Source organism: Stegodyphus dumicola, chromosome 2, assembly GCF_044657685.1.
Source record: "Stegodyphus dumicola isolate Sdum_Otavi_A_Nest chromosome 2, ASM4465768v1".
Lineage (NCBI taxonomy): Eukaryota > Metazoa > Arthropoda > Arachnida > Araneae > Eresidae > Stegodyphus > Stegodyphus dumicola.
This window is the reverse complement of record NC_140769.1, coordinates 236,481,927-236,506,414: the sequence shown is the minus strand read 5'-3', so window position 1 is coordinate 236,506,414 and position 24,488 is coordinate 236,481,927. Positions and strand designations below refer to the sequence as shown.

At 30.7% G+C, this 24,488-nt stretch overlaps 2 protein-coding genes across 7 annotated transcripts in view; one reads left to right on the top strand and one right to left on the bottom strand.

The window, feature by feature from the left end:
• LOC118193137 (uncharacterized) overlaps positions 1-20,428 on the bottom strand; it is an 85,640-nt gene extending 65,212 nt beyond the window's left edge. Inside the window, exons 1-4 of one of the 2 annotated variants that reach the window (XM_035364185.2) lie at positions 20,271-20,428; positions 10,926-11,010; positions 10,561-10,727; positions 8,488-8,623 (exon numbers count right to left, since the gene is read on the bottom strand). In XM_035364185.2, coding sequence (XP_035220076.1) covers positions 8,488-8,623; positions 10,561-10,727; positions 10,926-11,010 — 388 coding nt within the window. In that variant the 5' untranslated portion in view covers positions 20,271-20,428. Of the gene's footprint in view, positions 1-8,487; positions 8,624-10,560; positions 10,728-10,925; positions 11,011-16,600; positions 16,701-20,270 lie in introns of those variants that run through there. The other variant, XM_035364184.2, reaches the window with a different exon arrangement.
• A 464-nt stretch (positions 20,429-20,892) lies between these two features.
• Orc3 (origin recognition complex subunit 3) overlaps positions 20,893-24,488 on the top strand; it is a 114,595-nt gene continuing 110,999 nt past the window's right edge. For 4 of the 5 annotated variants that reach the window (XM_085811918.1, XM_085811919.1, XM_035364181.2 and 1 more), the window contains exon 1: positions 20,893-21,143. Coding sequence is in view for 2 of the 5 variants with exons in the window: in XM_085811919.1 (XP_085668045.1) it covers positions 21,096-21,143 (48 nt within the window). In the remaining 3 variants the exon portion in view is untranslated. The remainder of the gene's footprint in view (positions 21,144-24,488) is intronic. The other variant, XM_085811920.1, reaches the window with a different exon arrangement.

The following is a 24,488-nucleotide window of genomic DNA, read 5'->3' as shown; positions in this document are numbered from 1 at the left end:
CCCCAGTATTGAATAAATTGAATAAATGCAAATCAGTGGTACAAAAATGAAAGGCTCAAAAGAATTTACATCTCTCAGTACATCATCTTCAAGAGGTTGGTGAATTGAAAGAAGTAAATGGAACAGTCTATTTCTGAATGGATAATGACACAAATTTATTAAATTTAAAACTTCAATAAACAATTTTTTTTCAGTTCTTCAAATTCATGTGATTTTAATATTTTATCCTTGGTTTTTTATTTACCTTATTAAATTTTGGCACAATTTTTAATTCAATTATTAGTTTTAATCACTGGCCTAAATACTTGTTTTAGGATGAATAAACTGATTGATACTGAACATAGATATAGCATTTTTAGTGTTGTTTTTATTTTTTTTTTAATTATTCTGCTTGGTTTGATTTGTAATACATTTATTGAAATAAAATGGATGGTACTGACATTGTTTCTGCATTTTTAGATCACAAAGCAATTGAGCTTTACATGAATTTGAGTGAAGCAGCTTACGGGACTGATAAAGATACAAATTGTTCTGCAGTTTATTGAAGTTCTAAATTTACATTAAATTTTTGCCATTATCAGTTCAGAACTAAGCTTTTTCATTTACTTATCCTAAAATATCTGTGTGTGCACCCCATGACTTCCTTGTACGGAATATTAAATTATACACATTTTTTCTTGCATTTCATTTAACCTTATTGGATTGAATTAAATATACTTCATTGATAGCGCATAAACCACAATAGAATAAATGCACTATTTAAAATTCACTATGTTTGTTTAACATAGGCGACACTCTGGCATTAGGTTCACTTAACAGCGTTATATTTCGTTCATATTATAACTCAGAATGCACAAAATTGATATCATCTTAAGAATTATCTAATCATTGCCACATGTTCTATTGAAATACTATAATAAATCTAAAATGATGTATAAAGGAAATTAAGCAAAAAACAACAAAAACAAAAATAAAAAAAGTTTTTCACAGACGATTCAGTATTTCTCATTCAATTAATTCAGTTCTCACTTTGCGACAAGCAAAAATACATAAAATCTCAAAATGTCTGTTTTGAAAATTATGAAGTAAATCTTAAACACTTATTTCCTCGAATAAATTCCAGAATGGATTAAGCAGGATTTAATTTGCAATAATAAAAGAAGATGTTATCTTTGTTATTACAAAGCTTACTTTCTCTAGATTGGCAACAAATCTACTAGTCTGTTGTTTCAAACGTAAAGAAGCAATGGCCGACATGGCAAAAATTATTAGGCTTAGCGGCACTTAAACAACTTTTAAATTGTTGATAGTTCTAAAAATATCGCATACAGATTTACTAAAGGCATAAAAACCTTAACCGGAAGATAAGAACAGCATAATTCAATCATTTTTAAAGCAAAAAATGCACAATTTACAAACATATAAGAATAAAGAAACTGAGATCACCGAGCCGAATAACAGAATGGATATATATATATTTATATTCCTTTGTTGTGGCCGATTGCAACCAAAATACAAGGTGCACATCTACATGTTATAGCAGTCCTATATACAAAATTTCAATGTTCTGAGGCTACTCATTTTTGAGTTATGAAAGATATACTGTACAAAGTCTGTAATCCGGACCTCAAAGCCACAAACTTACGCATGCGCGTAAACGTTTGATACGCACGTCTGCTACACATGCACGTAAAGCCAGTAAAGCATTTACACATGCGCGCTTTTGATAGTGAAGAAAGTGACAGAGAGGTTATTGGAAACGAAAAAATTTCGATTGACAAGTTAGTTGGTATTCTCGACACAGCAATTACAGGATTTGAACAGTGGAACTTTGTAACTGAACAAGAAATTATGTCTGTTTATAGAAGAGAGAATTAAAGAGAAAGTATTAGCACAAAAAACAAAGCAACTTAAACAAATTACATTGAAAGAAATGTTTAATAAAGTAAACAAATAAATATTAAGCTTTTTTTGTAAATTTTGATACACTTTAGATCATAGTTGCTCTTTATTTCAAAATTGCAGTTTCATATTTTTAATTGTATAATTTCTGCATGCTATCTTACCAGATTTAAATTGATGATCTATAATCCGGAAAAAACCCTAATCCGGAATCGCCGAAATCCCGACGAGTCCGGATTTACAGACTTTGTACTGTATACCTACCTATGTACACACAGATGCCATACTGTGTACTGTATACCTATGTACGCCATTCTCTTCAGAATTCATTTTAAATTAGTTTTTTTGGGGGAAAGAGTCCTTTATTCTGTCCTTATGTACAGATGTCAAGCACAAACATCATTAAATTGCATTCAATAGCGGTGAAAATGGATAATTGCATTGAAATATGATGGCTGAAACTTTTCGTGATTACAATACAGTAAAGTCCAGAAATCTGCAAAGTTTGAGACCAGAGGTAGTGCAGATTTTAAGATTTTGTGGATTTCAGGACAGAAAAGATAAATCATAATATTCAGACTAAAAGTGAAAAATAAATAAGGCGTATTAGATACATTTAATTAAATTATTATATACATTATTGCAATAACTTATTATATGCATTAAATTATTATTACATATATAAATTGATTATAATTTTCATTGTATTATATATACACAGCAACGAGGTTTGCCGATTTCGCCTCATGCAAAGATTTCCGGCTTCGGATTCCGGTGTTAGAATCACTGTTGCTGTAAAATTTAAACAGCTTTCCTATATTTTTCCATATATCATACACAATCATATCGCAATTCCATACAATTCTGCAGTGGCATAGCGAGGGGGGCAAGGGGTGTATGATGCCCCGGGTGCCGCTCGCGAACGGGCGCCAAATGGTCTTCAAACAAGATTTTCTGGAAAATTTCAGTTTTTATTTTAATCAATTTCTGAAAAATATATTTAAAATTAATAATCATTGTAATATAATTAGTTATTTATTTTCCTGATTTGTCTGATAAAATGTGTAATAAAATGTTTGCAAAACATCAACCAATTATCTTCGCATACAAAACGTTCTTTCTGACCACTTTATTTCTCTAAGAGATATAATTTTATTTTTTTTAAACGAAATGCACGTATAGCTCCTGCTTTTTATTTTAAAACAATAACATGACCTTGTCCTGAATTTCTCAAACATATCCAGTTTCCAGAAACCGATTCCGTAGTCTGAAAATGACATTTTGAGAAATGCTTATCACTTCCACTATAATGGATTGCGTTTCAGTCTTCTGTAAACGACTGATGGCCTTCCTGGCTACCGATTTAACTCATCTTGTTGAGACATCTTATATTCACTGCTATGAAGCATTCAATGTGTGTCAATTGTTTTTAATCTCCTACTACAAAAGGAATGCTGCAGGTCGCTCCTTGCTCCTTATCTAAAACGCATAGTTTTAGATGTCACAGACTAAATTTGCATATTCTCAACTTTGTAACTTTTATAATTTTCCTTTATAATCTCTTCTACTTCCTTTTGTTAAAAAGGTTGTTGATTATATGCTTATTTCATACCGAAACCCACAATATCCCCTAACTGTTTTGAACAGTCAATGTGACTGCAAGATGTCACTAAAACTCCATTACAAATCTATGGATAAAATGTTTCTCTAAACCTAGGAGTCACACTTCAAATACTCCTTACTATTTCATTATCAAATGCCAGCTATGAACGTTTGTTCAGCAAATTAAAATAAATTTTGACATATTTACAATCAATGATGGGACAAGATCCCTAAAGTCATCTAGCATTTTTAAAAGTGTGGAAATAGAAAAATTTGAAAGGATCGACTTTGATGAAGTAATTGATAAATTTGCTTCATACAAGGCAAGAAAAACGTATACAAAGTAATTAATTGTATTAATGTATTATAATACTGTATTATTAATAATAAATATATCTACTTATCTATAATATATATTAAACTTTTAATTGTTTAAAAATTGTACTTTTAAAAAAACAAGACTAAAGGCAGCACTAAATGATCTCGTGAAATAACAAAGATCAGAAAATACAACAATGTCAATCGTGAACTTGAAAGAAGAGTCGAGTGAAACGTCTGCTTTTTTTACCTTGATGCAGATTAGAGGGACATTCACTTTTATCATGATGTCAATAATTTGGTATTTCCATTATGATTCATTATTATTTGGTAATAATGATGTCATTATTCAGTAAGTATTTTTCTTTGATATTTCATATTCAATGTTGTGGTTTCCGGAACCTATAAACTGAATGTTTATATTTTGAGAGGCAATGCGGATTTCAGGAGTTGGCGGATTTTTGGTATTTGACTGTACTTCCTTTTTACTTCGTACTAGGAAGTAAAAACTGACTATGTCTCTTCCTATGTAGACCTTTAGATCACGAAGTAAATGTGCTTTTAAACATACTGCAGCAGCATAAGGGAAGAATTTTGTAAATTTCCTATGATTTGGAGGGAAGACACGGCCAGAGCAAGACATCGGTGGAGATTGTTCCTGCTATCAGATCCAGTTCTCGTGACGCAGTACACCTTATCCAGATAAGCAATGGCTTGCTAAGCGTGACCACATATATCATTAATCTGACTGCATCAGCATTTCCCTATGCTAATTTCAAGTTAATATTATTTTGTGAAGTTCTATTAACATTCACAATTATTATTTTACGATTATTTTCAATTATTTTTGATAGGATGATTGATACTTTACTCACCACCATTGCCATGCGCCTGACTGCTTATCAGTAACTGCTATTATTTTATGTCAGTATTATCAATAGTTATATCAATATGTTATCATTAGTCAATTTTCGTGAAGTAAATATTTAAATTAATTTGATATTGATTTACTGGATTGTATAGAGCACATAGTTATAAGTTCTCACTTTAAGTGATTGTCAGGAACCTTGTGCATAATAGGCCAACACAAAATTAACACAGCCCCATCCAAATCATGAATTGTAATGCGCACAGTGTGCTTAATAATATACAGGAGCTTGATACCTTTCTACTTATTTATGACACAGATTTTGCACTAATCATAGAGATGTTTGCGAGTCCTTGCTTGAATTTAAAAATCGCAAACTATAATTGCTACAGATGGGATAGGCTGAGTCACAGAGCTGGGGGGAGTCATGATCTCTATCAAAAACTTTCTTCAGTCATGTCTTATCAAAGAAGACCGCTGTAATGGCTATGACGCTATTACAGTTTCTGCTTTGCTTCCCCTCTATGGGGTTGTCTATTTTGTCACAATATATAATCCTTCTCATAACTCTCTTGACAAAAAAAAAAAAAAAAAAAAAAAAAAAAGGGGGTTATCTTTCACCAAATGACAAGCATATTATCTTTGTGGGAGATCTTAATGCTAAGAATACTGAATGGGAATGCAGGCATATGAACAATAAAGGCAAAATTCTGTTAGATTTTATAAACAACTACCTGATTTATTTTTATGTTCTCTGTCTTCCTGACAATCCTAGAAAGGAAGATATCTTCCATCTAGCTCTCACCACCACCTCTATCCCCAGGTATCTGGAGGTTCAAGTAAAACTGATTTCAGATCATGTACCGGTAATTGTGACATTCAGTACAAACAAAAGCAGCAACGTTAAATACAAAAAAAATTACTGATTGGAATTGTCATTACAATCACCCATTTTAAAAATCCTCCAGATGTTAAGAATTTACAGACTACTAATGATCTCGTGATGATCACGCCATTGATGTACTTAACTGTATATTTAGCACCTACAATGAGGCCACACAGAGAATTCAAGCAATGCAATAGGTTATGTAAAAGATGGCATATTTCTTGGGATCCAAGAATCTAAAAGGATATGAACAGATTAAATAAAATAATCAAAGTAAGCATCAAAAACCACAGAGACAAAATTTGGAATGAAAAAATCTGAAAAAAGCTTTAACGAACCAAATAACTCTTTCTGGTCATTTGTGTGCAATCTTCAAAGAAAGCCACAAAGCAACAAGCCCATTTATAGTGATAATAAAATTGCGCTTACTAATAAAGATAAGGCCGCAATTATGGCAGAGCACTTTGAAAAGTTTATGCTAAATATCAACCCCCGTGATCATGTTTTTTAATATGACATGCACTACTTTATACATGATTGGATAAGCAGCCCTGGGGCCAAAAATAGAACGGATTTTACATCCCTGAAAAAAAAATTAAGGATATTAAAAAAAAAAAAAAAAAAAAAAAAAAAAAAAAAAAGATGAAAAATAGAAAGGCACTCAAATATGATGATATAACTAGAATCACCATTAAAAACATGCCTCAAATACCGTCACAAGATACGCCAGCACTTTAAACGCCTGCCTTGAAAATAACTACTTCCCAAACAAATGAAAAAATCCAAAGGTATTTTATTACCAAAACCGGGCAATAATGCTACAAAACCAGAGGGTTATAGAGCCATAAGCCTTCTTCCCAGATTAGGCAAAATATTCGAATCAATCATCTTAAAAAGAATAGGCCATACATGACCAAGTTACCTCTGGAGCAATTTGGATTAAGATAAAATCTTTCCACAATAAAGCAGCTTGTATGATTATGCAAATTCATCAGATCTGCATTAAACGATAATCAGAGCGTTGCTTACCCATGCTAGACGTGGCGAAAGCTTTCGACATGAAGTCTTGTATGAGGGGCTCATTTTCAAGCATATTTATTTCGACTTTAGAAGAGATTTGATACTCTTAATTTATTCATTCATAAGGAATATTGGTACAGGCAACTCAGAATGCAGGCGATTAAACAGAGGAGTATCATAAGGGTCAATATTATGGCCCATATTTTATTTATTTTACGTGGCACATTTCCTAAAAGTGTGCAAAGACTTAAATTCATGTCTTGGTTGCTATGCTGATGACATGGTGCTGGTTGTAAAATCACTAAGTCAGGAAAATGCATTCAGAAAATTACAAGGTATGATACCAGTGATTGAACACTGGTGTACTAAGTGGCGAACTGCCATTAATGGTCAAAAGTCACAATTGATAATTATAGGAAAAAAGCATTCCAGAATTCCATTGGACAGCAAAACTGAATTTTTCAACATGTGAGTTCCCATAGTTAAAAAAGCCACATATCTAGATGTTATACTAAATAATAAATTTAACTGGAGCAACCACATTAAGAATGCAAGGCATAAAGCACTCACAGCTATCAACAATCTTATTATACTGATCGGAAAAACTTCAAAGCTTGATATCAGCAGAAAGAGACATATTTATACTGCCATTATAAGACCAATCTTCTCTATGCCTCTCCTGTCTGGAAGGCCTTCACGAAAAATGATCTTAAAGCTGCAAATTACCAAAATAAATTTTTAAGGGTCATTACTAATGTGCATTTTTATGTATCGAATGATACCCTGCATAAGGATCTAAAAATTGAGACAGCTGAAAATTTTCTTCATCGAACAAACTCCAACTTTGATAATGCTCAGAATCGGCCACATTCAGATTTATTTAAAAAAGCTGCAAATTACCCAAAATAAATTTTTAAGGGTCATTACTAATGTGCATTTCAGTATCGAATGATACCTTGCATAGGGATCTAAAAATTGAGACAGTTGAAAATTTTCTTCATTGAACAAACTCCAACTTTGAAAATGCTCAGAATCGGCCACATATAGATTTATTTAGTCTTTGATTATATCATACTTGCTGAGGATTCCAAAATCAGACCACTCGCAGCTCACCTCAGCTGTGACTCGAATTTCCCTATGTAATCAGTCTTTAAAAAAACTGCAACATCACTGTTTATATATATATTTTGTATTATATCGATTTTATTGCATCTTATTTTACCTTCGTACTTTGTATGTGTCTATTAGCTGTATTAATTACTTAATGCTGTAAAATGTTTTATGTGTGTTTCTTCTTCCATCCATTCATCATGAACACACAAAATATTCAATTATCCGCTTGGTCAACATCTCTCCTGAACTTTGGTTCAAGTTTGATAAATTCGTTGTGACATCTCATAGTCAACCCCCTTTTTCCATTTCTGACTCCTCCCACTACCCAGCCCAGAGAGTGCACAGTCATGCGCCCGTGAAGCTTTTAAGTATCAACAAACCGGACACGCTGCGTGCTAACAGCGATATCCAGGTGCTAGGGATATTGATCAATTGAATGATTGATTTTCCTACAAAAATACCTTATTTCTGTTTTAAGAAAATCTCAAACAGATTTTAAAAAATGTAAAACTGAGTGGTATTTAAATAATTAATTTTTAATATGCATGGTTAATAGTAAAACATAACTTTGATTTCTGTAATTACTATGAAGCAGTGAAAACTCTACCAGATTTTTTTAAAAAAGTAAAAATAAACAAAAAATTACAAAATGAAATAAAAATTCAAGGCCATATTCATCAAGTTACATATATGATGTCACGTGCACTTCGAATAATAATATATAAATAAACATACTATAACATTTTTAAAAAAGATTTAATCACAGAAGTATACCCACCAGCACTAGCACTGGATGAGCTATCATCCACTTTAATAAGCTGAGATACAGGCAAGAACAGTGCATGTCCTGGACGAGATGTAAAATATAACCTGCCTCTAAAATCCCCATTTCCCCCATCAGGAAATACATTATCCTGAAAATTTAATGAACAGTAATTAAGTACAACAAGTACAACAATAAATATATGTATTCATTAAGACACAATAACATGCCGAACAAATTTTATTCAGAAGTCAAACAACAAATATCAGCATTACATTTTCAAATTTTCACAGGACTAGTTTCAATGGTTTTACTGACCTACCATCCTCAGCTGCAAAAGCTCAATCTAATCATTATATCCTATCTCATTCATTTGCGCTTTTGCAGCTGAGCATGGTAGTTCGGTAAAACAATCGAAACTAGTCCTGTGAAAATTTGAAAATATAACGCTGATTTTTGTTGTTTGACTTCTGAATTAGTATATGTATTCATGCAAAGAAGATAAAATGGTTTTAGATATAGGGGCATTGTTAAGCTTTAAAAAAAAAAAAAAAAAAAAAAAAATCTGAAAGATTTCAGATTTTAAATTACATCTAAAGAGACTTTTTTTAACATTTTGTGTGTTACATTTATTTATTAAATATCACGTTCTTTGCACTTAAACTATAAAATTCAGTTCAACAGCAATATTACAAAATAGTTTTAAAATGAACAAATCTTTAGAATTTCTGACACAGAGACTTGCGTGCTGGAGATAATTTTTTTTTTTTTTTTTTTTTTTTTACAACATTGCCCTTGCTCGCTTTGAAATCCTTGGGTTTGTTAATCAAAAATTCGTTCCAAGTTTTACAAAATATGAAATCGATAATAAAACAAATTCCAAATTTCAATCTTGGGCTTCCACATGCCCATATTTGTAGGAGGTTTACGTCATTCACAATTCAATGGCTTTATGTGCCGTTGTTTTATCACAATGCAAGAAATACACATATATTTATGCAGTTTTTTTTTTTTTTTTTTATTTCATTTTTTCAAATATAATGCAGGATTCTACCTTTTGGTGGCAACAGTTTGAAAAGTGAAACGGAGTGAGTGAAAATTTATAGTGAGCCAATGCAAAATCGCAAAACAAAAACAATAGTCCTTCAGGGACAAAGCCACTTTGGACTAAAAAAAGAGAAAATAAAAGAAATAAATTTCTATACACAGTCTGTTTTATCATAATGATACTGAGTATTAGCACAACCACCTTGGTAGAAGTTGCCAAATTTTCAGAAGTTGTCAAACTGTGATAACCATGAGCACAATAGTTCTTTGGGTAACCATACCAATAATTATAAGTTTAAATAAGGAACATCACCATGTTCATACATGCCATTTTGGTTGTACTAGAAGCTCTTAAGTCAAACTGCAATATTTTGGGTCTTCAGCTGAATTTTGAAATATGCACTTGTGAGATTTGCCTGCAAATAAATAAAGTTTTGTGAAATTTTTGCATGAATGTAATATTTTGCGACAAAGGCAGAAATGTTCAAATTCGCATTTGATGATGATGTATTTTGCAAAACAAACTTGAATGGTATAACAAAAACATTGAAATGAAAGGCATAACAAAAACATTGGCAGTTGAAGCCATAACTGGTTTGAGAATAGTTGTCTGCCATTTACTATAGCAATCAGATTTATATACTACTGGAGTGAAGAATTAACAAGTGGTAAATTTTGCTTGGATGGTTAGAAATGGGCAGTAAGACTATGGTAGACTGGAATAATACATGCAGGAGATACTATTTGTAAGTAGTTTTACAAATTTTTTTTTTGGTATAAATACTGACTAAAATTAAAATACGTACCTAATAACATGTATGATATGAATAACTTTCTCCAATTTGAAATCTACCATTCTTTTTCTTCTTCAAAAAATCGCCAAATTGTGGCAAGGTGGTTGCAATAATACCAAATTATTATTTTCAGATATTGGAACATTGTTAAATTAAAAAAAAAAAAAAAGAAAAGAAGTAAATTTCTATAGATAGTCTGTTTTATTATAATCATACTGAGAATTATTTAAATTATGAAAGTACTTACAAATTCAATACCAGCAGACCAGCCAGAACTAACAGATGGAATGCGGCCAATCCAACGAACAATACCAGATGCTGCACGTGTTTCTGTTAACCACAATATTCGATTTCCTAGAGAGAGTGTGGGAGCAACGGGTTCTTCTTCCAGATTCTGAGGCACAGGTGGAACATCTAAAAATTATTCATGCAACAAAAATAAAGATCACAGATATTCTGTCAGGTGTCACAGATATTAATATAACTGTGTAAAAGGAACAAAAAAATTTTTTAAACTTTTTCATCTCATATCTAAACAGTGATAATAAAATTGATTTCTAATTATCTTTTAATATAAGTAATAAAAATTTTTAAAAAAGAGTTTTAAACTACCTGAATAATGCCTAGCATCACAACTGGGACAGTGACTGAATGACTGACAATGATGAGAATTACGTAAACACAATTCACAAGACATCTGGAAAAAGAAAGAAAAAGAAACTGCATTATTTAATTGAAAATATTATATTGCACTTTGAAAATCTGTGAGTGATATACAATTATGAATTAGATACAATACATTAATATAAATAATGAAAACACATGTGACAATGAAATAGCAATTTAATCGACTAAAGCTGATATTTAAGTGTATAAATTGATAAAATACTAGTAAATATGAATTTCACTCATTTCATAATCAAACAACAATGCATCATTTTTTAATTAATATTACCATAAATCTTACATGATATATTCACATGGAAGAGGATAAAAAGGAAGAGAATCTGTATAACAAAATACTGCTTATATGATATTTCATAATAATGAATCTATAGATCAAGGATTCGATGATAAAATTATGGGAACAAAAAGCAACTACATATCTACACTTATCACATTTAAATTTTAATATGTAATCTGACTTTTGATCTGTATTATACCTATAATGGTTACACATTGTATGGAGAAGACTGTATTCAAGTTATTTACATAGAAATTACATGCTATATATACAACAGTAATAATATATATGTAGCTATAAAGTACACTAATAACAGCTATATATGTAGCTATAACATATTTGAATTCTGCATCAACTTTGTTCCAAATTATACAGTATTTTAATTATATTCAATAACAATTTAGATTTTGAAGATATTTATATATAAACTGACCATTCCATTTTGAACAGAACAATACAATTTGACTAACATTCCATTCTTTTGGTAAAGTTTTAACCTGTTTTGATATTTAATTTAAAATAACACTTATATTTTAAGTTTTACACAAACTTACACTAATAGCTACACATCATTCATATTTACATTAAACAGAGACTGGGAATAAAGTGGAGAAATATCGTATGATGCTGCATTTCAGATGTATATATATTGGCAATATATATACACCTTAAATGCTGTGTCTAGTGGGGGAGAACTATACCTGTATGCGACCAATAATGAATTTCTGGTGGTACTAGCTTTTGCTCTGAGCACTTGCTAGTGGCAGCATATGCATGCAATGTTATATTTCCTTCTACATGATCTTACAATTACAAACTGAAAATATCGAAGATGTAAAGGCATGCATTTCATGATGTGGCTAATCTTTGGAATATGGTAACAGGTAGTTTGGCGACATTTTGGTAAGGCGATAAAGGTTACTAGCTAGGTCTTTAGCAGTGTACATGGATAAAGTCAAGAGTGTGCGCAATGCCATTTTTGTGCAATTCTGGGATTTTTTTTTAAGTGAAAATAGGTTGACGTGTACATGGATGATACCATGTATGTGCAATTCTTAAAAACGCGGCAAGCAGTGGGCGATTCTGCACTTTCTCCCAATTTCGCACCTAATCTTCATCATGATTAAGCACTTTTGTTCCATAAAAGTTCTTCTAGTATAAGCATAATTCAGCTAGCAGATTGTTGGAAAAAAATGTTGAGTAAAAAAAAAGGTTGATCTTTACAATATGGTAACTGGTAGTTTGGCGACATATTTTGGAGGCGATAAAGGTTACTACCTGGCACTTTGGTAATAATGTGAGCAGTACTCAGTTCCGATTACGCATTATTTTGTGTGAGGGAAATGAGAGATCATGGGATATGCCATGTGATATTAATGGATGAATTACGGTTCTTTAATCGGAAAAGGGGGGAAATCGGGAAAAAATCTGGAAATTTTGTATTTGGCTTTATTCTGTGTTGTGTGAAACAGTGTTCGTGAATTTTTGGATCCCATGGCCGTAACTAAAGTGAATTCGAAATGGGTATTTATGTATGTATTAATTTAATGTATGTGCTCATTTATATTTTAAGTAGTGTTTTTGAATTTAATTATATTTTAATTAAATGATAGTTATTTTGTGAATTTTATATTTGTAGGAATTTGGTTTACGTTTTAGTTGAAGTAAACGTGCATGGAAATAATTTAAATATCTGACAATAAGTATTTGTAATGGTTGCGGTATGAATTCGTTGGTGACGTGTATAATGTAATAGATGATTTAGAGGCAAAAGTTTTTGGATATTTTATTTATTTTATATGTGGAAATGTTCATTACTTTTTCGCGATCAGGTAATTTCATATATGTTCTTTTTACCGGGTTTAGAGATTGAGAAAATTGTCATGTATTTTCGTGAAATTTTTCTAATTTATGAGAAAAAAGCAGTGTACATGGATATAGTGAAGAGTGTGCGCAATGCCATTTTTGTGCAATTCTGGGATGTTTTTTTAAGTAAAAATAAGTCGACGTGTACATGGTTTAGTGATATTTTAATTAAATGATAGTTATTTTGTGAATTTTATGTTTGTAGGAATTTGGTACACGTTTAAGTTGAAGTAAACGTGCATGGAAATAATTTAAATATTTGATACTAAGTATTTGTAATGCTTGCGGTATGAATTCGTTGGTGACGTGTATAACGTAATAGATGATTTAGAGGTAAAAGTTTTTGGATATTTTATTTATTTTCTATGTGGAAATTTTCATATTTGGAAAGGGTAAATACTTTTTCGCGATCAGGTAATTTCATATATGTTCTTTTTACCGGGTTTAAAGATTGAGAAAATTGTCATGTATTTTCGTGAAATTTTTCTAATTTATGAGAAAAAAGCAGTGTACATGGATATAGTGAAGAGTGTGTGCAATGCCATTTTTGTGCAATTCTGGGATGTTTTTTTAAGTAAAAATAAGTCGGCGTGTACATGGTTTATGTGTATGTGTTATTTTGAAAAACGCGTAAGGAGTATGGTATTGTGCACTTTTTCCCAATTTTGCAGTGAATATTTGTCATGATTAACCAGTTTTGTTTGATAAAATTTCTAGCATAAGTGTAATTCATCTAGTAGATTGTTGGAAGAAGTGTTCAGTAGATAAAAAGAAAAGAAACATGTCTTTACTTCGTGAAGACAAAATGGCGGCGGGAAAAAAAAATAGAGGGTTGCTGTAGGAGAGTTGGTCGCCAAATTTTCGCCAAAAAAATGCCAAGTTAGCATAATGTAAAGATCAACCAAAAAAAAAAAAAAAGCCTTTACTTCGTGAAAACAAAATGGTGTCCATAAAACAACTAGCAGGGTTGGTCGCCAAATTTTCGCCAAAAATCGCCAAGTTACCATAATCCGAAGATTAACCCATGATGTCTTAATGAAATAATGATACATTCGGAGCTACTCTTATATAAGCCCTCACTTGGCGACAAATTTCTCCACAGTGACATATTACTACCTACAATTTTTGTCTACATTTCGAACTTTAAGCCTAAAATGTCTCCAAAAACACGGTTTTCGCACCTACAAAAAGCACATTTTGAACACACTATTTAAGCTAAAAATCCAAAACAAAAAATTTAGATAGCAAAAATGCAAAGTCTCTAACCAAAAATATTTCACAAGAATCCATGTACACAGCCATATGCTTGAACTTAAAAAAACATCACAGAATTGTACAATCTATGCAGTGAAAGAATCTACGAACTATGCACACCTCGCTTAAATAAATTAACACAACAACAATAAAATTCAAAGAATACCATGTACACAGTGTTTTGCTTAAACTTTAAAAAAAATCTACGAATTGCACAATCTAGAAAGCGAAGAAATCTACGAACTACGCACACCTTGCTTAAATAAATTAACATAACAATAAATTTCAAAGAATACCAAACTGTTTAAACTGTAAAAAAATCACCTATGAATTACACAATCTAGGCATTGTGCACTGATCAACAAAATAAACTAAAATAAATTACAAACAAATCAAACAACAACAACAACAAAATTCATACTAAAAAAAACAATGAACATAACATTCTACAAAATAAAAACAATAAAATAAAATGCACTTACCATAATAAATGCTTCTTCGAACAGCAGAAATATTAAGAGCATACAAAATCCAGCATACATTCGTGAATAAAATTTCGCTAGTCACACGACGTCTGTGAACAAAATTGCCACAATTTTGCAATATCACACGTCTTTCTGCAATTCAAAATTCTGAAGGTAACGATAAAAACTTCCTCCAAAGTTAACTTACTACACAAAAACCACGATCCAAATCTTAAACTCTGCAGACAGCCACATACTTTAGCAGCAACCATTTACCTGCAAACCCACACAAGTATAATGCCCTTCTTCATCTGACTTCTCATATCAGCTCCGCATTTCAGACATGCCAAACTTTACTTCAGAAGTCCTGACTCCCACAGAAATTCAAAAAATACACTTTGATCCGCATAAACACACCCATGAACAAAAGACACATTAACAACTCCAACATCGTACCTTTTAATACTAAATTTACTTTGCACACAAACTAAAATACACGACTGAAATTTTCCCACCACATCTTTCATTGCAACATTCCATTTCAAAACGTGCATGATACGAACCAATGAGCAAATAAAACCACTGCAGTTAAAGAGAAAGTTTCAAGGTCAAAAAGGTTGCCACACAAACAACATCGTCCCCGAAACCATTGCAGAACACATGTCGCCACATTTGGCGACCTGAGGGCACATGTAAGAATAGTACCATGTATTCATAGTATTTACGTATTATCGCAACCACGTTAGTTGTACTGTCTCAAGGCTCTTGCCAACGACAGATCAATCTTGCACTCCTTGTCCCAATGAATTTTGTGGGCTTGTTCTGATGTTATTGTCAGACAAGTGAGATAAGTCGCAACATTAATCGGCAAAGGCCTTAAAATACAGTAAATTCTGATAACCATGCCTATAACAATTATTTAGGCAAACATACGCATGACTAATATTCAGTTTCTAAAGTCATTATTTTCCTATGTGTTCATTTTGTTATATTCCAAATTCCAACAGCTTTTAATTATTTTTTGTTTGAAACTAGATTTGGAACTACTCTGATATGCACCCTCAAGTCGCCAAATTTCTCGCCCTCCACACTGCCATATTACTATCTAAGTTTTTTGTTTACATTTTGAACTTTAAGCCTAAAATGTCTCCAAAAACGCGGTTTTCGCACATGCAAAAACTACGTTTTGAACACACAATTTAAGATAAAAATCCGAAACAAAAACAAAAAATTTAGATAGCAAAAACATAAAGTTTCTAACCAAAAATATTTGACAAGAATTCATGTACACAGCGATATGTTTTAATTTAAAAAAAAATCTACGAATGGCAGAATCTAGGCAACGAATGAATCTACGAACTATGCACACCTCATTTTAATAAATTAACATAACAACAATAAATTTCAAAGAATACCATGTACACAGCATTCTGTTTAAACTTTAAAAAAAATGTACAAATTGCACAATTTAGGCAACAAATGAATGTACAAACTACGCACACATAGCTTTAATAAATTGACATAACTATAAATTTCAAAGAATACCATGTACACAGCATTCTGTTTCAACTTAAAAAAGCATCTACGAATTGCACAATCTAGACACTATGCACTAATCAACAAAATAAAATAAACTTCAAACAATTAAAAAACAAGAATAACGACAGAAATTCATACTAAAAAAACAATGAACATAACATTCTAAAAATAAGAACAAGAATAAAATAAAATGCACTTACCATGAATGCTTTTTCGAACAGCAGAAATACCAATTTCATACCACCTTTAACATGCCGCCACGTAATCATCACTATCGTAGTTATATGACAGCCAGACACACTATCCAGAAAATTTATACTATGGTTCACAAATAAATAAAATCACAAATCCCTATTTCTATCATGCACAGCCACTAAAAATAATTTACCAGACCCTCTTTCCACAGCTCCAAATACCCACTGCCCCTCAACAGGATGGCCACAATATTTCCTTTTGCCGAACTGCAATTCAACAACTTCCACCATTTTATCTTCCCTATTTTCTGAGACAGACGCGAACCAACAAACCAATGACGCAAACCAAAGAGAAAGAATTTTCAACGTCAACAGGGTTGCCATACAACACACAATCGTGCCAAAAACCAGCGCAGAACACATATCGCCACATTTGGTGAAATTAGGGCGTATATCAGAGTTGTACCCTTGATTTTAAAATTTATACTTATAGGATTTTCCTATAATAGAAGATTAAAAGGTAAAATTTCTGCAGAAATACATTATTTTCACATAAAATCGCTAAAAGAACAATGCTTTGAATTCCTTTTCAAAGCAACTGATACGAAATTTCCACCAATAACATAAACCAAACTCATTTGTAAGTAAGTTTACTGATTGACTTTTGGATAAATATTTATTTTAAACATCAAATATATAATTTTCAAAATAAAAATAATTGTTGTTTTTCATCCATAAAATTCATGAAAAAGCGGCGAGACGGTTGCAATAATATGCAAGTACCGAAATCGTTAATGTTTGGTATTTTTATGTATATTTTAGCAATGCATCCAGTGCTGCCAATTTTTTATTTCATACTTCTTTTCCCATAGAAGAATGTTTTCTCTATGTAAAAAGTAGAGTTGAAACTTGTACACTCCAACAAAATGAAAATGAAAAAGGCCATACTCTACAATTCCATTACGATTCGTTAGAATAAAAATAAATTTACTCAATGCACGATGAAATGCTTATTAGGACTGGTGTATACTTTGGTATAATTGGTGTATATATGCTTATAAGAATCAGTGATAGTACATAACTGCAGGTAAGGTTGACAAAAGCTCTAACACTCAGCCATTCAAAACCCTCGACTTAAATACTCACACAACTAATTTACATTCTGATGAGGACTACAGAAAGCAGAACTTAAAAATCATAATAATTGGTTAATTAAAATAAAATAACTAATAATTGGTTAATTAACATATAATAATTTCAAAAGTGCCAGCTCACATGTATACCTTGCCACATAAATACATTTTTGATGACATCACAAATTGTGATCAATACTTGTTTTTGTGGCTTTTAACCCATTTATGTTATGTAGGAGGTACCAGAAAACAAAAAATACTAATATTTATTTTAAAATTACTGAATCTATTAGAATAATTAATCTTAATTTCATTTTACAAGCAAAAAGTTACACATACCAACAATACATAATAATTTATAAAAACCCTTTCAGCATAATGCTACACCAAACTGTTTAATGCTTAGTAAATGGGAAGCAGTACACAACATATATTATATTACTTAACTATATTTCTCAGGAACAATTAAAATTCTTCGTACCTTTGAGCTTAATTTCCTATATGATTTTATTAATTCCTACTATTCGCCAAAACAAAAACAATAAGATGGTCGTCTCCAACAGAAATTTTTGCTCTTCAAAATTTCTTAAACCAGTTCATTTCTTGTCAATATATAATAAACTATAGATGAGAGATTAGAAACTCCAAGAAAGTAAAATCAAATCATACGAGTTAAAAAATTTATGTCTATTCTGAATGAATGAAAAGATTTTCATTGAATTTACCCCGCTAGGAACCGGACTCCGAAAAAAATCTAGTTTAAAAAAAATCTATGAATTTACAATAGTTTGATTTTTATTAATTAATTGCAGTTATTTTGAATTTAGCTGAAAAGGTGAAACAGCAAAAACAAAAAATGTGTGATATTTGTTTTGTTCCCGTGTTTTACAGTTTTTCTCCCCATATGCTTCTCCCTTCCTCATTATGATGAAAGCAATGTTATTTTTCATGAGTTTTCTTGAATAAATTAAGAAAAGTTGTTTAAACACATACTCAGTAAGAAACTGCTGGCTTTTTATAGGTTACATAAACTAGAAAGAAACTAAAATTTTCAGAGAAAAACTCATTAGCCAATCAAAATTATTTAAACTTACAGTTAAGAAAGTTCCAACCTTAGATTGCTGCTAGTTTTATAGAAAAGAGTTTATACTTTTGTGAAACACCATACCAGTTTAACTGGCTATGCATAGTGATTTTCTATAAAATTAAAATTCAAAGGACAAATTTTCCTAAATTTCTAACTAAAATAATTTTCTTTCAGTTTTTTTTTTTTTTTTTTTTCCAGAGATTTTAGGTTAAAAACAATTAAAATTTTTATTTTTATACAAATATACTACTTAAAATTGAAAATATTAAGGTTTATTAAAAACTCTTAGGGTAAGATACTTGTGTCAATTTTTTTTTAATTACTTTTACAATTCACCAATGATGCACAAGCTCTACCTTATTACTATTTGGTTACAATCTGCATATATTTAATATTTCATTCCTAATGGTTTAAACATCTTACATTAATATAAAATTCAGTTCAATGTATACTATGAAAGAAAGTAAGCAGAAAGTGCAGAATCGCAGACCGCTTGGTGCATTTTTAAGAATTGCACATACTCGGTATCCATGTACACATCGACCTATTTTCACTTGACAAGAACTTCCCACAACTGCACAAAAATGGCATTGTGCCCTCCCTTGCCTTTATCCATGTACACATCGACCTATTTTCACTTAAAAAGTCAAAGAAAATTGACAAAAATCTAATCTTCTTTCTCTTGTAAAAAGCACCAAACAAATAAGTGCGCAATTCTGCACTTTAGCCAAAAGTAAATGCCAGACTGAACGGATAATGAACAAGGTGTTATTGTGGTATACTTTTAAATTATGTAAAATTTATCATACAAAGATTTTTAGGATTTCTTTTTTAAATTTATGTAATAAATTTGTTATTAAACAACAATCACTGATACAATAAAAGCCAAACATTACTTCAGATGGTAAATACATTCAGCATGTTGATTCATTTTTCAGTAATCACTCAGTATTTTATAGCAAAATGTGGAAATTTCTATTGAAATTTTTCTGCATAAAAACAATAATGAAAAAAAAAAAAAAATTATAAAAAGAACCTGAATTTACAGAAAAAAAATCTGAAAACTGGTGATGAATTGTGCATTCAATCTTTATATGCAGATTATAAATTTCCCATCGGAATTGAAACAGGAAAAAAAAATTAAATAAGATTAAATTATTTTGAGATGCACTTGAAGAAAATCGGCTCGTACTTAAAGTAACTAGATCAAACCCCCACGCAGACATTACATTTGTTCCTGAGGCAAAGGTTCTTCAACGTTAACCACTCATCCAGTTATAGGATACATAAATATAATCAGAAAAAGCACTACACATAAAACAGACTCCATTCTTAATACTTCCCCCTTTTCAAAACACCTATAATAAGAAAAACTTCATAATAAAAATTTAAATCCATACAGAACAAATGTTAACATCCATACAAACATGCATTTTTTAAACATGTTTATACTTACAGCTGCTGATGTATAGTTGAAAATTTATTTTCTAATATGTAGAACATATAAAAAATCCCACAGCAGCAAGAAAAACGTGCATAACAAATAAAATAGGATATTTGGCAAAAATCCGAGAATGAAAGACAAATACAACACACACACAAAAAAAAAAAAAAAAAAAAAAAAAATTGCTTTCAAACAGCTGTACGCTACAGAAGAAAATCACATACTAATTTTCTTAACTATCAAATGTAATATAAACAAACGTAAGATGATAGGACTTTAATTAATTAAGTTGAAGAGAAAGGCTACTTCATATTTCAGCATGATTATTTTAATTTTACCTAAAAAGTATTAAGTATAGTATTAAGGTAGAAATTTTTAATTTTATTTATATTTATAGATATATCAGAAATTTTTATAGATTTTTGTAAAATTTAATTAGAATAAAATGAGGAATATCTTCAAAATTTTTATTTCGTCTAATTATTTCAAAATTGCAATAATTGATGCTCTTGTGCATAGAGATATCTTAAAATTGTTATTGTTTAAGCAAAAATTGGAACTACTTGGCGTCTAAAAATTTTGAATGAAAAACAAAATCGTGCTTTTTTCTGACAATTTTTGTCGTAAGTTGGCAACGCATATTTCGCGCTCAGTAAAATTTTGCGCGATATTTGGTAATTTATCAATGTAAAACATAGTATTTTTATATTATCCAATTCTAACACATGGAAAACATCACTGTTGTTGTTGTTGATCAAATATTGTAACAGAGCATGTATAATTTCTCTTTACTGTACTTTTGCAAAAAAGAAAACGCAAGTAAATAATAATTTTAACATGCAAAATACTATGAATATGTCGGAGGAAAAAGCATCGCTTACAAAGGTACTTTACACTTTTTTATGTATATCGAATGTTTTAATAATTATCTACGCTTACACTTCCTGCACCTCATTACATGAATTAAACGAAAAAAGTACTTTTAATCTCCCCCCCCCCTCCAAAAAAATTGTGTTTTGCATGTCTCTGTTGGATTAGAATAATATTTTACTAAATTCGGTATGTACATAACATCTTTAATAGTAAAACGTTATCCTCGCGTATAATGTAAAAAATGAGTCGGTTTTAATTAATTGCAAAAGCTGTATATTAAGCTTAAACATTAAACAGACCTCTTTTAACAAAATGAAAATTATTCTATTGTTATTAATTATTTCTCAATGAATCCCTTATGAAAAATTTTTATCGAAACTTGAAGAGCTATATAAAAATGTTTAAACTACTCTGTAGGTATTTAGAGCAGTAGTTTAGTTCTGTAGGGAGCTCTATCAGCCTCTGTAAAAAATTTTCATTAGGTATCCTTTTGAAACGTGCGTAATCGTAATTACTTCTCTCTCTAATCTCTTGTGGTTAAATATTATTAACAAAAATCTCGTGTTCATTCTAGGTTTAGTTTTTAATAGGAACAAGTCGGTGAACTGAGATTTATGTAGTTTTCTTGTTTGAAATGCAAATGTGGATTTCCTGTATGAAAAATTCTGTTATAAAAGCATACTGTCTTAGATATCTCTCAAATGCTTTATCATAATTTGACCAATTAGTTTATTTGAGAAATGTAGAAAATACTACTTTGTAATCATTAATAAGAGTAAATTTTGTTGATATTTTATTTTTTACTTGAGTTTGCAGAAATAATTATATTATAAACATCCAGAAATAAATTATTATACACATTCAAACTTATCATATTTTTACTAAATCACTCTAAAGCTCATTACTTTTTTTCCTGAAGGCATAAGTTAAGAAATGAATCAAGTATTTGTAATCTTTACTGTTTTACTAGTAACTTGCAAACAATATATATTGTTAGTCTTTTATGCAATTCCTTTCATTTCCCATTAGTTGATTAAAATATCAGTTTTATTATGAAATAGTAGTCCTCTTAAACATAAAGTTACTATTACTTAAGAAGTTGTTTATTACTTCCTCTACTATGCTTAAAGGTTTTGTGGCACAGCTTTAATAATATCAGTCCTTTTTGGTGATAAATGAAAATTTATGATAACCCTAAATACTGAGCTGAAACATGTGCATCCATTTCTGTCCTCGTAACTTTAACGAATTTGGTAGGTAGCAGAGCTTTCATAGGCGGGAGGGATAATTTGCAGGTTTTTCTTGTTGTTTTTGTTTTAGGAAAGCACAACTTGGTTGATCTTTACATTATGGTAACTTGGCGATTTTTTGGCGAAAATTTGGCAACCAACTCTTCTACAGCAACCCTCTGTTTTTTTTCCCCGCCGCCATTTTGTCTTCACGAAGTAAAGACATGTTTCTTTTCTTTTTATCTACTGAACACTTCTTCCAACAATCTACTAGCCGAATTACACTTATGCTAGAAATTTTATCAAACAAAACTGGTTAATCATGACAAATATTCACTGCAAAATTGGGAAAAAGTGCACAATACCATACTCCTTACGCGTTTTTCAAAATAACACATACACATAAACCATGTACACGCCGACTTATTTTTACTTAAAAAAACATCCCAGAATTGCACAAAAATGGCATTGCGCACACTCTTCACTATATCCATGTACACTGCTCTTTTCTCATAAATTAGAAAAATTTCACGAAAATACATGACAATTTTCTCAATCTTTAAACCCGGTAAAAAGAACATATATGAAATTACCTGATCGCAAAAAAGTATTTACCCTTTCCAAATATGAACATTTCCACATATAAAATAAATAAAATATCCAAAAACTTTTACCTCTAAATCATCTATTACATTATACACGTCACCAACGAATTCATACTGCAAGCATTACAAATACTTAGTATCAAATATTTAAATTATTTCCATGCATGTTTATTTCAACTTAAACGTATACCAAATTCCTACAAACATAAAATTCACAAAATAACTATCATTTCATTAAAATATAATTAAATTCAAAAACACTACTTAAAATATAAATGAGCACATACATTAAATTAATAAAAATTACCTTACAATCCTAATTACTTTAAACTAAATCATTGCTAATAACAATTTTCCCAATAATACCAAATTCCTTTCCACCTTACATTTAGAAAAATGCATAAAAATAATATCCTCAAATAATTAAAAATACTAACTTACCTAATCTTCTTCAGAATCTTGATTACGTGGCGGATACACTTTTCTAATTCATTCAATAAAATTATTGAAAGATTTTTTGTGCGAATGTTTCCTCCATACTTCCTCCGCTAAATAAAAAGCAAACTTCTCTTTATCACAATGCCTAAATACCCATTTCGAATTCACTTTAGTTAGGGCCATGGGATCCAAAAATTAAACAACACAGAATAAAGCTAAATACAAAATTTCCACATTTTTTCCCGATTTCCCCCCTTTTCCGATTAAAGAACCGTAATTCGTCTATTAATATCCCATGATCTCTCATTTCCCTCATGCAAAATAATGCGTAATCGGAACTGAGTACTGCTCACATTATTACCAAAGTCCCAGGTAGTAACCTTTATCGCCTCCAAAATGTCGCCAAACTACCAGTTACCATATTGTAAAGATCAACCCACAACTTTTAAAATATTTTTTAAAAAGCCAAAATTTGTTAGTTAAAACTGCTGCTTTTAATGTTACATCACATGATTCTTGACATTTTTTCAAATGTCAACTCTGCATATTATAAACCCCAGGCCCCCCCCAAAAAAAACAAATTTTGGTACTTTTCCGTTTTGCCGGCGCAAGCGATGAAGTCGCCAATAATGGTACAACCGATGCCAAACGGAATATTCTTGCTGGTAACCTTTTACACCTCATTTTCAAAACAAGTCGCCGCTTTGTCTTATCAGATTGATTGTTTCTTTCAATACTAGCATATAATTACATAGAATTTTTATCAGATAGTTCAGTTTTATGTCTAAGGCCATTTTCGGTAATTAAGTCAATCAGGATGCAATCACAGCGCTTACCCGAAGCCGAAAATATAGAAAAGGTAAAGTCAAGGGTTAAATTCATCAATTCTAATGAGAATGCATTAACGAAGTAAAGCACTGCAGTTTTACATAATTTCTGTGTAAGCTATTCGTACGAATTGAAATATTTCTTGCATTTAAACTTGTGTTCCAAATTAAGATTTAACTTGAAATTAATATAGATAATTACTGAGAGCATTAGATTTTTGTAGAGTAGTTTACATGAGATGAGATCGCTTGGGTTCA